Below are 14,371 nucleotides of genomic sequence, written 5' to 3' on the forward strand. Positions count from 1 at the left end.
GTGGCCAAAGGTTTCAAGCAAAGGTATGGATTAGACTATGAGGACACCTTCTGTCCCGTTGTCAAAATTGCCACAGTTTGTCTTGTTCTAGCACTTGCAGTATCCAGGGGATGGAGTTTGCGGCAGCTAGATGTAAAGAACGCGTTTCTACATGGTGTTCTGGAAGAAGAGGTCTACTTAAGACAACCACCAGGTTTTTGAAGATAAGAGAAGGCCGCAATATGTGTGCAAACTTGACAAGGCGTTATATGGACTGAAACAAGCACCTCGTGCATGGTATGCTCGCTTAAGCGCTCAGCTAGTTCGTCTTGGTTTTGTTGCCTCCAAGTCCGACACCTCTTTGTTCATCTATCGCAAGTCTCATGTCACCATCTTCATGCTCATATATGTGGATGATATTATAGTTGCTAGCTCCTCTAAAGCTGCGACAGATGCACTATTGAAAGATTTGAGTAAGGAATTTGCTCTTAAGGATCTTGGTGCTCTTCATTATTTTCTGGGTATTGAAGTCCAGAAGAAAGATGATGGACTTGTGTTAAATCAGACCAAATATGCACGGGATGTGATTGCTCGAGTTGGTATGAAGGATTGCAAAGGAGCACCAACACCATTATCTTCTTTAGAAAAGATTTCAGCTTATGAAGGAGAGCTGTTAGGACGTGAAGATAGCACAAAATACATGAGTATAGTAGGTGCACTACAGTATCTTACTCTTACCAGACCTGATATTGCCTATGCAGTAAACAAAATATGTCAGTATTTGCATGCGCCCACTACTCTGCATTGGACTGCAGCAAAGAGAGTGTTGAGGTATGTGCAACATACAGTTGATGTTGGACTGACGTTTACAAGGTCACGCTCCACTCTTGTCAGTGCATTTTCAGATGCTAATTGGGCAGGCAGTGAAGATGACCGCAAGTCAACTGGAGGATTTGCTATTTTTCTAGGACCAAATCTTATCTCCTGGAGTGCCAAGAAACAAGCCACGGTGTCTCGATCAAGTACTGAGGCGGAGTATAAGTCTGTAGCAAATGCTACAACAGATGTAATTTGGATACAATCATTACTTGCAGAGCTTGAAGTCAAATTGACTCAGCCACCGTGCCTATGGTGTGATAATGTTGGAGCAACTCAGCAAATCCGGTGTTCCATGCACGTGCCAAACACATTGAGATAGATTTTCACTTTGTGCGAGAAAGAGTGCTCAAGAAGCAGCTTGACATTCGCTTGGTTCCATCTAGGGATCAAGTCGCCAATGGATTCACTAAACCTCTCCCTGTTCGTAGTTTTGAGAAATTTAAGTATAATCTTAACTTAGCCAAATTATGATTAAGGGAGGGTGTTAGAAGTAGTATTGGTCCTGGACTCATATCATGAGTTGTAATCTGTATCCAGCTGTGCACCGCATTGTGCAATATAAATAGAACAGAGATGGGACTTGGGATCATCCGAGTAGACCCAAGTCGTTTTGACAAAACCAACGGTGGCGTCCACCGGCGGGCGACGGCGTGGCGCGTGTCGGAGCAAGGCAAGCCAGCCCGTCGAGGTCTGGAGCTGGAGGTGGTGGAGAGTGGAGACGACGACGGCGTCATCTGGGGGAGGATTGCGTGACGCAGCGCGTAACCCCAACTCCGGACCATTCATTCACCACAGCTTGCTCGATCGCGCGCGCGCGCGAGTATTTAATAAATTTTTGCACCACCGAAGCAATGCGGGCCAGCCACCCCGCAGGTACGGTAAAGAGACGCAACGCTAGGGAACCCCGGCTTTGCTGCGGGTCCGCCGTAGTTCATGGCCCACGTTGTCAGCGGGAGTGCCGCCGTATCCGTGTCGGATCCGGGTGGGCCCTTGGCTCCTGGCTATAGGCAGAGAGGCGTTTTATTAGGAGAAGCAATTCAATGGAATGAATGGCACCCGTTTATAGCTAGCTGTACCCATACCCATTGCTCCGCAAGTATTCCCCCTCTACTACCTGCTCCACCTCCTCCCTCCATCGGACTCTCTCCCAAGTTCCAACTCCAGCTGCTGCCGCCCTGCATGGAGCCCTGGCGCGATCCCAGGCAGGCCTACCTCTACGGCCTCGGATCGCCCATGCACATGCCGCCGCAGCAGCAGCGCCCGGACCCGGCCGTCGGCGGCGTCCTCAAGCGGAGCCTCGGCGAGATCGAGCGCTGGCAGCACCAGCGCCAGGTCGCGCTGCAGCAGGACCTCTACATGCGCGCAGTCAGGCAGCGCACGGTCGCCGCCAACTCGCCGCACGTATCGCCGCTCTCCTCCGTCGACATCGCCGCCGTGCTTGGGTCTCACCAGCAGCACCAGCAGCAGCCCCTGATTTTCTCCGGCTCGCCGTCGTCCGCGCTGTCGTCCCTCACGACCGCGTCCCGGGCCGCGATCCCGCTGATCCAGCAGCACGTTCATCGGCAGGCGCACTTCGCGCCGCCGCCGACGTCCATGCAGGCGCATGCCTTTGGCGCGGCGACGAGGGCGCCACCGGCTCCGTCGGGAGGGAGCGAGCTCTCCATCCTCCAGGAGCTGGAGAAGCAGCTGCTGGGCGACGACGACGACGACGAGACGGCGGCGGAAACCGAGCCGGCCATGAGCGGGACGGGGTCCACGCTCACCAGCTCCGAGTGGGAGGACACCATACAGCGCCTCAACTCCATCACCGCCGCGCAGTCCCCTCCCCCCTCCTTCCCCGCCGCGGCGGCGACACCAAACAACAACAACTACAACGCGGGGATGACGCGGTCGCCGTCCAACTCCTCCACCTCCACGGCCTCCTCCTCGGCCTCCTGCTCCCCGCCGATCTCCGCCACCACGTCGCGCCAGCTGCTCTCGGAGGCGGCGCTCGCCATCGCCGACGGCAACCTCGAGGCGGCGGCCGCCAGCCTCGCCGCCCTCAAGCGCGGCGGCGCCGGCGACAACGCGGAGCACCGGCTGGCGGCCACGATGGCGGGCGCCCTGTCCTCGCGCATTGCGCCCAGCGCCCCCGCCTCGGCGCAGCGGGACCTAGCGGACCTCTGCGGCGCGGAGCACCGCACCGGGTGCCAGTTCCTCCACGACGTCTCGCCCTGCTTCCGCCTGGCGCTCGACGCCGCGAACATCTCCATAGCCGACGCCGTCGCCGGCCACCGCGCCGTGCACCTCGTCGACTTCGACGTCAGCGGGCCGCAGCACGCGGCGCTCATCCAGCGCCTGGCTGACCGGCGCGTGGCGTCCCTGAGGGTGACGGCCGTGATCGACCCCACCTCGCCGTTCACGCAGTGTGTTGCTACAACGCTCCCCGCCGTCGGGGAGCGGCTCAGGAAGCTGGCGGAGCGGGCCGGCGTCGAGTACCGGTTCCGGGTGGTCAGCTGCCGGGCGGCGGAGATCGAGGCGGCGAGGCTCGGGTGCGAGCCCGGGGAGGCGCTGGCGGTCAACCTCGCCTTCGCGCTGTCGCACGTGCCCGACGAGAGCGTGTCGCCGGCGAACCCGCGCGACGAGCTGCTCCGCCGGGTGCGCGCGCTCGGCCCGCGGGTGGTGACGCTCGTGGAGCAGGAGCTCAACTCCAACACCGCCCCGCTGGCCACGCGCTTCACGGACGCGTCCGCGCACTATGGGGCCATCCTCGACTCGCTGGACGCCACGGCGACGGCGGGCCCGGACAGGGCGCGCGCGGAGGAGGCCGTGGCGAAGATGGCGGCCAACGCGGTGGGCCGCGACGGCGCCGACCGGCTGGAGCGGTGCGAGGTGTTCGGCAAATGGCGCGCGAGGTTCGGCATGGCCGGGTTCCGGCCCGTGCCGCTCGCCCCGGGCATTGCGGACCAGGTCATGGCGCGCGCCGGCACGCCCCCGCCGCCAGGCCTCGTCGTGAAGCCCGACAACGGCGTGCTCCGCCTCGGATGGATGGGGCGCGTGGTGGCCGTCGCCTCCGCCTGGTGTTGATCTGGTGAGGTCGCGCCATCATTGCCGGCACCAGACAGGCACACAATTGCTTAATTTAATTCGAGCCTCTTTTTTTAATTTTTTTCTGATTGGTAATGTGTGATGAGTTTGTTCTTGATCTGGTAAAGATTAGTTGTAGCGACTCGTAATCCTCCTAGCTAATATATGGAAACAGTAAATTACTACTACTACTTGCTGTTTCTGTGATGAGTTTATACGTACATACACACTTAGTAGTACAGTAGCAGTAGTGCCCAAGTAGTGGGCGCAGACGTGCAACCGGGCCTACCGCCTTTCTTGTGGATTAATGTTTGTTTCTCGCTCGCGTCGGCTGATGAGGTTTACTCCTGACATGCTACCGGTTACGTCGTACTGCCGGCGTAAATTAGGTGGCCATCAGGCCATGTGTGTAGCGAGGAAATGGCAACTTGTTAACGTAGGAAGTTGCGCTTCTTTGAATATATTGATTCGCTTGCTTCTTGCCCCTTGCACGACCCATGGAATTGTTCCCGTTAAATATGTCGATCCCTCCTTTTGAATTGAAAAAAGGCCAAGAGGGTGACTGGATTAGAACAAGTGTACGTACACGAAATGATATGCTAATCTGTTGCACACACCGAAATGTATATTGCTAGTGCTGGCTGATCCTCTTCGATTTGTCCTCGATTACGCTTGCTGTCAAGTTGGTGTGGGTTGCGTTCGCGGAGACGGAAGGGGCCCGGGGTCTTGGTTGGTAGTGGAATGAGGCATTTTCTCTGCTGTGTGCTTCAAGCTTACGGCAAACAGCGATACGTGGTGGAATACGCGTGCTTTTCCCCCGGGAGTATCGAAATTGTGGTGAATTGGTGATGGCCATTTTTCCCTTCCTGTTTTGCGCTGACTATATTTAGTTGCAGGATTTGGTTGCTTGTTGGTGTTCTGCCTCACAGGATCTAGTATACCTTTTTTTTAAATTGGCTGTTAGATCTACTGACAAGTGTCCATGCATGCAGCAAGACGTCAGCAATACAACTGAGACGATTAGCAATAGTGTTTCTCATTGCTTTCATCAGACGGTTCCGAGTCCAAAATATCTTTGCAAAGGCAGCCTCTGAAAAGCATATAAAGTGCATCTAGAAAATGATTTTGCAGTCTAAATAAAACGAGTTCGTGGCCGAATACAACAATATCAGCAAACATAATTCATATAACATCATTCGCACATTCACAATTTGCTATTAAAAACATCCACGGTGTATGCTAAATAGTAGTTCCAAATACTTAGTAAATTTGGCTTTTGGCATTGGTTCCCTCCATTGTGGAGGGCATTGCCATAGCAAAAGAATTATGGCATGGTACCAAGTAGATACTCCTACAAACAAATTGTCTATCTAGTGTCTCTTTTTGTTGTGGGCCATATAAAGCCAAGAAGAGAGAGTGTAGATTTTTTTGGCAATCTACACAGTGTAGAAGACTTAGCCAATTGCCATAGAAGCCATTTTTCATTAGCTGGCATATTTGGCATTCGGCAACATCGTGGATGCTCTAAATTACCCAAACTCGAACCCTATTAGTTCATCACCTCAATAACCCTAAACTATCAAAGCGTGGCTCCAGGATACCTCAATGGCACAACGGCGACATGGTCGGCGAGCTTCACTCATTATTGGAGGCGCTCCTAGCGAGTGAGGAACTTCCTTTGCACAATAACTCCCTCTCCATATCATGGAGGAGTTTGCTTTATGTTTGTTGGTTCTACTCACATCTCTTCTATTAGTTGTAGTTTATGTGAGTACAATCGATTTTGATATGGGCTAGTAGCTTTGTGATACTTGAATACAACTTCTTGTATACAAATTATTCTCGGATGAGTTGCATACTTGTCTCTAATATTCATTATACAAACCCTTCTGTCAGGATTGCCCTCAATTACAAAAATGGGGAGATTGTGAGAGTATATTGCATCTATATGTGATATTGGTAATTAATGATAATCTCTCTGAACTAATGCTCTCTTTGGGTTTATAGGAAGGAATATTGCAAAGATAATGCTTGTAGCCCATGCGTTTTTTATAAGGGTGTGGATACCACAAAGATAAAGATATATACCTTAAATATTGGCACTAGGATCATCGAATTAAAAAAATGAATATGACATGATCAATAAAAACAAAATAAGATGCAGTTCTTTTGTGTAACTCCAATAATCCATGCTCTAACTTATGAGTTTGATTTCAAAGAAGAATTCGAGATCCAGCACAAAGGGGGTTACGTAGATGATCATAAACATGTTGGGTAGCTCATATAGTGATAATACAATGATAGAATAAGGTACTACCGCAAACCCATAGTACAGAGGTGTAATACTCCCTTCTCATCATGGTGGCGTTGATGTTGATCTTGGAGGGGTAGGAGATCTCTCCGGTGGCAGATCCCGCAGAGGTTCCCCTCCAATCTTCGCTGGTGATGACTCTATTTCAAGGTTTCTGATCTATGCTCCACCTCCTTTCAGATACGCGGCGAGGGCTCTTTATATAGGGGTTTTTAGATCAAGACCAACATATGGGGCTCTTCACGGATGACTGGAGATGCTCAAGGACGTGGAACACCTAGGTGGTGCGGCCAGGAGTGTGGGATGCACCACCCATAGGCTTTCTGCCTTCCAGACTATGTTTGCGTGATTCTAAAGCTTCATATCATCAGTCTTTGCAAAACATTGATCCTCGAAAAAGCACAGGTCCATTTGACCCCGTATAGGTTCCTAAAAGTAAAAAATACACAAAATAAGAGATTCATGTTCTGCAGAGTTATAACCAAAATAAAGGGGATCACTGAAAAATCTCCAAAAACAATATAAAACATTGGTATAACCTTATATGAGATGCAAATATGAAAGAATATGTAGCAATAAACTACAAAGTTCATGGATGCATTTTAGATGCATCAGTTAGTTCATCAGAGGAGAGTCAAAGGGGAGTTCACGAAAGTTGATCGCGGGGAGTTTGTTCTTCTCATATGATGGTCTGCCACCTGGCCTCCCACATCGCGTTTTCCCACACGATCATATTATTCTTCTAGGCTTCATTGTCACATGCCTCCACGCCATGGCTAGTCTCAACTTCATCAGGATCAACAAGTACTTGAAAGTAGTCATCGTTGCCCCAACCTAAGATCTAGTTGTGAATAATGCAGCAAGCAAGAACCATCTTAAATTGAGCGTCATAAGTGTGGAAGGGTGATAACCCCCAAGTGCAAGGGATCACCGCAGAACAATTCGATAAGTATTCGAGTGTCGAACCCATGAGGAGCTGAAGGTAAACTATCTATTCTCTAAAGCCCTATAACCCACTTATATGGACTTATATGCAAAGTTAGGATCTATAGTGTGTGTGTATGTGAAGAGGTTTCTAGTATACAACTATAGGTGCTGAAAATAAAATGCAAAGAGTAAAACTAATGCAAAAAGGTAAACTGTAGCAATGTAAAGTGAAGTGGAGTAACTCAAGGGATTAAGTGTTCTGACAAATTGCTATTTCATTTGTGTCATAGAGAGGAGCCATAGATAGGTACACCATTGGTATGAGCAAATGCACCACCCTAGAGGTTGATCCCAAGGTCAGTTAAGAGCAAACGAGGGAATTATTAAGACATAAAGTCCAACCACCGCTATAATTTTAAAGGTTCCCATAGTTATACCCCCGTTGATTAACCATGAATGGATACAACATGAATATCTAAGAATTTGAACATGGTTTCTGTCAAGCTCCATTTGTCCCTCCTCCTATCATCATGCAACGGCGAGAACCTCATGTAATCCCCAACAGTGTCACACATCATGTTTGCCAAGAGGTAACAAAGGATAGAGGAAGATGGTGCTGAGGGTGTTTATCAAGATGATGATTGTTCGAGATATGCCCAAGAGGCAATAATAAAGTGGTTATTATAATATATCTTTGTGTTTATGATAAATGTTTGCATACCATGCTATAATTGTATTAACCGAAACATTGATACATGTGTGTTATGTCAACAACAAGGAGTCCCTAGTAAGCCTCTTGTATAACTAGCTTGTTGATTAATAGATGATCATGGTTTCGTGATCATGAACATTGGATGTTATTAATAACAAGGCTATGTCATTAGATGAATGATATAATGGACACACACCCATATAAGCGTAGCATAAGATCACTTCATTAAGTTCAACTTGCTATAAGCTTCCGATACATAGTTACCTAGTCCTTCGACCATGAGATCATGTAAATCACTTATACCGGAAGGGTACTTTGATTACATCAAACGCCACTGCGTAAATGGGTGGTTATAAAGATGGGATTAAGTATTCGGAAAGTGTGAGTTGAGGCATATGGATCAACAATGGGATTTGTCCAGCCCGATGATGGATAGATATACTCTAGGCCCTCTCGGTGGAATGTCGTCTGATTAGCTTGCAAGCATGTGACTAGGTCACAAGAGATGACATACCATGGTACGAGTAAAGAGTACTTGTCAGTAACGAGGTTGAACGAGGTATGGAGATACCGATGATCGAACCTCGGACAAGTAAAGTATCGCGTGACAAAGGGAATCAGTATCGTATGTAAATGGTTCAATCGATCATTAAGTTATCGTTGAATGTGTGGGAGCCATTATGGATCTCCAGATCCCGCTATTGGTTATTGGTCGGAGAGGAGTCTCAACCATGTCTGCATAGTTCACGAACCGTAGGGTGACACACTTAAGGTTTGATGTCGTTTTAAGTAGATATGGAATATGGAATGGAGTTCGAATGTTGTTCAGAGTCTCGGATGGGATCCAGGACATCACGAGGAGTTCTGGAATGGTCCTGAGAATAAGATTCATATATAGGAAGTCACTATCCAAGTTTGGGAATGGTCCGGTGAATTAATGGAAGGTTGTTTCTAGAATCATCCGGAATAAATCACTATGGAAGGAAGAGTCCTGAAGGGACTCCACCAACCCTAGCCAACCCACCAAGTGGGAAGGTGGAGTCCACCTAGTTGGCCGGCCATGAAGACAAGGAAGGGGAGCAATCCCACTCCACCTAGGTTTCCCTATTATGGCAGTTTTGGAGTTGGACTTCAGATTGGTTTTGGGGCAAACCCTAGGGGGTTCCACCTACATAATGAGGGAGAGAGGGAGGGGGCCAGCCACCTAGTTGGCCGCACCACCCAAGGGGCACTGAGGCCGGCGCCCTAGAGCCCCCCTCTCCCAAACCCTAGCTTCTCCCTCCTCCTTCTTCTCCCGCAGCGCTTATGGCGAAGCCCTGCCGGAGATCTCCACCACCATCGTCACCACTCCGCCGTGCTAGCGGGATTCCGAGGAGGATCTACTACATCCGCTGCCCACTGGAACGGGGAGAAGGACATCGTCATCAACACCAAACGTGTGATCGAGTACGGAGGTGTTGCCCGACTGTGGCATCGTCAAGATCTTCTACGCGCTTTTGAAAGCGGCAAGTGATCGACTACAGCAACAACGAGATCAAATCTCGTAGGTTTTGGAAATCTTTGAGGGTTAGTCTCATGATCTTCTCGTTGCTACCATCTTCTAGATTGGATCTTGGCTTGTTATTTCGTTCTTGCGGTAGGAATTTTTTTGTTTTCTATGCTACGAATCCCATCAGTGGTATCAGAGCCGTGTCTATGCATAGATTGGTTGCACGAGTAGAACACAATGGATTTGTGGGCGTTGATTCTTTTGTTGTTTTTAGTTAGTGTACTTTGCATCTTGCGGGATGGTGGGATGAAGCGGCCCAGGCTAACTTTACATGACCGCGTTCATGAGACTTTCTCCATGCTCTACATGCAACTTGTATTGCATAAGTGGCTTCGCGGGTGTCTGTCTCTCTCACCATAGTGAAGATTCAATCTACTCTTTCTATTGACAACACTAGTATCACCGTTGTGGTTCATGTTCGTAGGTAGATTGGATCTTACTCGAAAACCCTAAACCACGTAAAATATGCAAACCAAATTAGAGGCCTCTAACTTGTTTTTGCAGGGTTTGGTGATGTGATATGGCCATGATGTGACGATGAATATGTATGAGATGATCATTATTGTATTGTGGCAACCGGCATGAGCCTTATGGTTGTCTTTATATTTCATGTAGTAGTATTATTTCAAAGTAGTTGTAATAGTTGCTACAGGTGGTTAACAACCATGAAGACGGCGCCATGGACCTTGACACTATGCCGACGATGATGGAGATCATGTCCATTGATGATGGAGATCATGTCCGTGCTTTGGATATCAAGATCAAAGGCGCAAAGACTAAAGGGCCATATCATATCACATATGAATTGCATGTGATGTTAATCATTTATGCATATTATCTTGCTTAGATCACGACGGTAGCATTATAATATGATCCCTCACATTAATATCAAGATAATAAAGTGTTCTCCCCTCGTATGCACCGTTGCTACAGTTCGTCGGTTTGAAGCATCTCGTGACGATCGGATGTGATAGATTCTACGTTCACATACAACGGGTGTAAGCCATGTTGCACACGCGGAAATACTTGGGTTTGCTTGATGAACCTAGCATGTACAGACATGGCCTCGGAACACAGGAAATCGAAAGGTTGAACACGAGCCATATGGACGATATGATCAACATGTTGATGTTCACCATTGAAGCTACATCATCTCACGTGATGATCGGTTTTGGTGTAGTGGATATGGATCATGTGCCACTAAACAACTATGAGGGATGTTTTATTAAGTGGGAGTTTATTATTAATTAGATTAAAACATGAACTAATTATCATGAACATAGTCTAAATAATATTTCGAATTAAATTTGTAGAATTGGCATCCGTTTTCTACCATGCGCTACTCTTGTAATTGAGATAGAAATACTGTTAAGTCTGACAAGAAACTTTACGGACTGGTACTGTATTGTTAAAGAATCAAGAAATGATTAAGTCCTATTGCAAACTTTTAGTAAACCTCACATTGCTGATTCAAAGAGCAATGGTTTCAATTAGTACCTAAAATCATCTTGTCTCCGTGAAACTTGAAGTTCAAATCCGTTTGAAAAGTAAGGAGCTGGAAATTTTGTTTTCAGAAATAAGCAAGGTATGAGATATATGTGATATCTAAGACCTTATTGCAAGATGATAGAATATAATCTAGTGAGACTACATAAACTCATAAGTTTTATGGGAATGTACGAAGGTTGAATACGCAAGGCGTCCCGGTCCTCCAACTAGTTGGGCACTAACGATGTTCGCATATCCATGAAGTGATCGTCCTCAGTATGCACCGTTGCTAAGACTCGTCGTTTCGAAGCATCTCGTGATGATCAGGTGTTATAGATTCTACGCGTGCATACAACGGGTGCAAGCCAGATTTGCACATGCGAATACTGAGGTTAAACTTTATGAGCCTAGCATGTACAGACATGGTCTCAGAAAGTCATCATGATTTGATGGATAAAAATTATGAGTGAAATTGTTCATCACATTAAAAGGTTACTAATAGTGAAATCCAGATCACTTGTCATGTGATGATCAAACTTCAAAGTAAGAACCTCAAGGTTATTGGTATTTGACCAATAAACCTAGAAGTTGTTGATGTTGAAGTGTTTTTTTCTGAATAATGAGGAAAGCTAAAAGAGAAACTACAAAAGATTTTTGGCAGAAAGAAAAGACTAGAAAGTCTAGCTCAGGTGTATATAGATGATGTACATGTTATGAATGTATTCCTAGTTTGGTCACACAATGAAATTATTGGGTATTTGTACCATATTGGTTGGTATGAAGTGTCATACAAAACAACGCAATACAAGAATACAATGGCCTAAGTGACTGACAAGGAATATGATAGGAATGCACGTATGGAACAAAAATAAAGTGTTATTATGTTCGTCGTAGGCATTCTATCTAGCCCTTCAGATTTATAATAAAGAACTTCATAATTGTTGTTTTGTTCTGGTCAAATGAAAACAATGAGTTGTTCAAATTTTTGACAGTATTCCATGTACGATGGATAAGTTATTATAAATCTTTATGGAAACACACATGCATAACACTGACGCTAAAATACCATAAGGCAAATGATTTGAATTCCACTTATTTGTGGAACAGCAATTTAGGTCATGTTAGAAAGGAACGCATGAAGAAACTCCATGCAAATGGATTTTTGGAGTCATTTGATTTTTGAATCATTTGGCGCTTGCAAATCTTTTCTAAAGAGAATGACTGAAATACCGTTCATAGGCCAAGAGTTGAACGGGAAACTAACTTAGTGGAAACGTACATGATGATGTATGTGGTTCACTAGGCATAGTTGTGTGCGGGAGATTCTTCTACTTCATGAAAACTTCCAACAATGAATTGAGTATATATATGTGGATATATTCGATAAGGAAGAAGTTTGAAACATTTGAATGGATTCCAATAAATTTCAGCATGAAGTGGAAATCATCGTAATAGAAAAGTCAAATATCTATGATAGGATCATGGTGGAAATATTTGAATTACGAGTTTTAGCGAACATCTAAGAGAGTTATGCAATTTTTCTACAACTCACGTTTCATGGAGTATCATAGTGATGATGGAGTATCCGAGATCCAAACCTTGTTGGATTAATGATGAGATAAAATAAAATGAAGCCATTATATTTTTGTGGATTATGCTTTAGAAACTACCTCTTTTACACTGAATAGAGCATCATCATGATCCGTTGAAATGACACCATACGAGTTATGGAATGGGTATAAACCCTAATAGTCCTTTCTTAAATTTTGGTATGCATAGCATAAGTAAATAAGTTTACAACCAAAATCGAATGAATGTCTTTGTTGGTTATCCTAGAGAACAAATTGGGAATTCTTTCCACTATGAAGTAAAAGACAAAAGTGTTTGTTAATGTTACTTGCTTATTTCCAAGAAATTATTTTCTAGCAAAGTATTTGAGTGGGAGGACAATAGAACTTGATAAGGTTTATGAACTTGAGCATAATGATCAGAGTAGCGCATCATCGGAAATGGTTCCGGAAGCAGCCACGACGATCATGGCTCCCATGACTACAAAGTATTTTAGCCATGGAGATCGAAGTAACTATTGAACCTTGTAGATATGGTTTACTTTGTGATCAAATAAATGATTTGTGGACAATGGATTGATTTTGAACAATGATAAACAAACTACATACAAAGAAGTTATGATGGGCCCTGACTCCGTTAAAGTGGCTGTGCGCCATGAAATCCAAGATAGATGAATACTTTTTTGGATCTATAAAATTGATGGACTTGGATGAAATATCCTTGAATAAGCTCAACTTGTCGAAAAGTTGTTTACGACAAAGTTCAAAGAGTTGACTACGATAAGATTAGATCTTCCTTAGCGATGCTTATCGTCTATGTGGATTATTCTAGTAATCGCTACATATTTCTTTTATGAGATATGATAGTAGGATGGCAGAAATACATTCCTTACCAGAAGTGTGTATGAAGGATGTATACTAGATACAAACCAAAGAGTTTTGCTAGTCCGTGGAATACTAGATAAGTATACAAACTTCAATTGGATCAAGTGAGTATCACAGAGTTGGAATCTTCACCCTATGAAATAGTCAAAGAGTTTTTGATTTCATCATAAACGATGAAGATGCTTGCATTTGCAAGAAATTAAGTGGGAGCGCTGAGACATATTTATAATACTTTATGTAGATGACATATCGTTGATTACAAATGATGTAATTATACACTTGATGTGATTAAAAGGTTTCATTGAGAATTAACTTTAATGAAAGGATATGGACTAAAACATATTTAGTGTCAAGATCTATGAAGATAGATTGAAACACATAATAAGTTTAAGTTAAAAGTACATAGAATGAATATTGAAGTAGTTCAATATAAAAATATTAAGAAGGTGTTCTTTTCCATGTGAAGGTTTAACAAGACTTGAGTGTATTTGACATTCGATGAGTAAAACCACATGAGTGATTTTAGATCAAGGATAATATGTACACAATTAGATGACCTGTGCTCTAAATTATTATGAGCATATACCAGAATGATTCATGTGATGATCATTGGACAACAATAAGAATATCCCTGAGCGCTTTAGAAGAACCAAGGATATAGTTTTGTATGGGGTAATGACAAACAAATCGCTGTAAGGTGTTACACCGATATTAGTTTGGTCACATATAAAAATAAAATTTCAATCTCAATTAGGCTAAGTGTTGTTTAAAAGGTAGCACAATGAGCTAGAAGAAGTATATGCTAGATTTAGATGAGTTCTAAATATTGTGACGGATTCTACAAACGAACGCATAGTATGTCATTGTTGTGACAAATGACTGAAAATATTAAGTCAAGAAGTTCTTTGAGAACTTGGTTTAGTTCCGATAGTTTCAGAACTTTGAAGCTATATTGTGTGTGACAATATTAGTGACATATTTCAGACCGCGGAATTAAGGTTCCACCA

The 14,371-nt window shown here is 45.0% G+C and overlaps 1 protein-coding gene across 1 annotated transcript; it reads left to right on the forward strand.

The window, feature by feature from the left end:
• The first annotated feature begins 1,709 nt into the window (after positions 1-1,709).
• On the forward strand, positions 1,710-4,112 carry LOC127336458 (scarecrow-like protein 8). The gene has a single exon (XM_051363266.2). It carries the CDS (start codon positions 1,792-1,794, stop codon positions 3,922-3,924), a length of 2,133 nt encoding a protein of 710 aa, XP_051219226.1. The 5' UTR covers positions 1,710-1,791; the 3' UTR covers positions 3,925-4,112.
• Positions 4,113-14,371: the final 10,259 nt, after the last annotated feature.

This window comes from Lolium perenne, chromosome 2 (genome assembly GCF_019359855.2).
Source record: "Lolium perenne isolate Kyuss_39 chromosome 2, Kyuss_2.0, whole genome shotgun sequence".
Taxonomy (NCBI): Eukaryota; Viridiplantae; Streptophyta; class Magnoliopsida; order Poales; family Poaceae; genus Lolium; species Lolium perenne.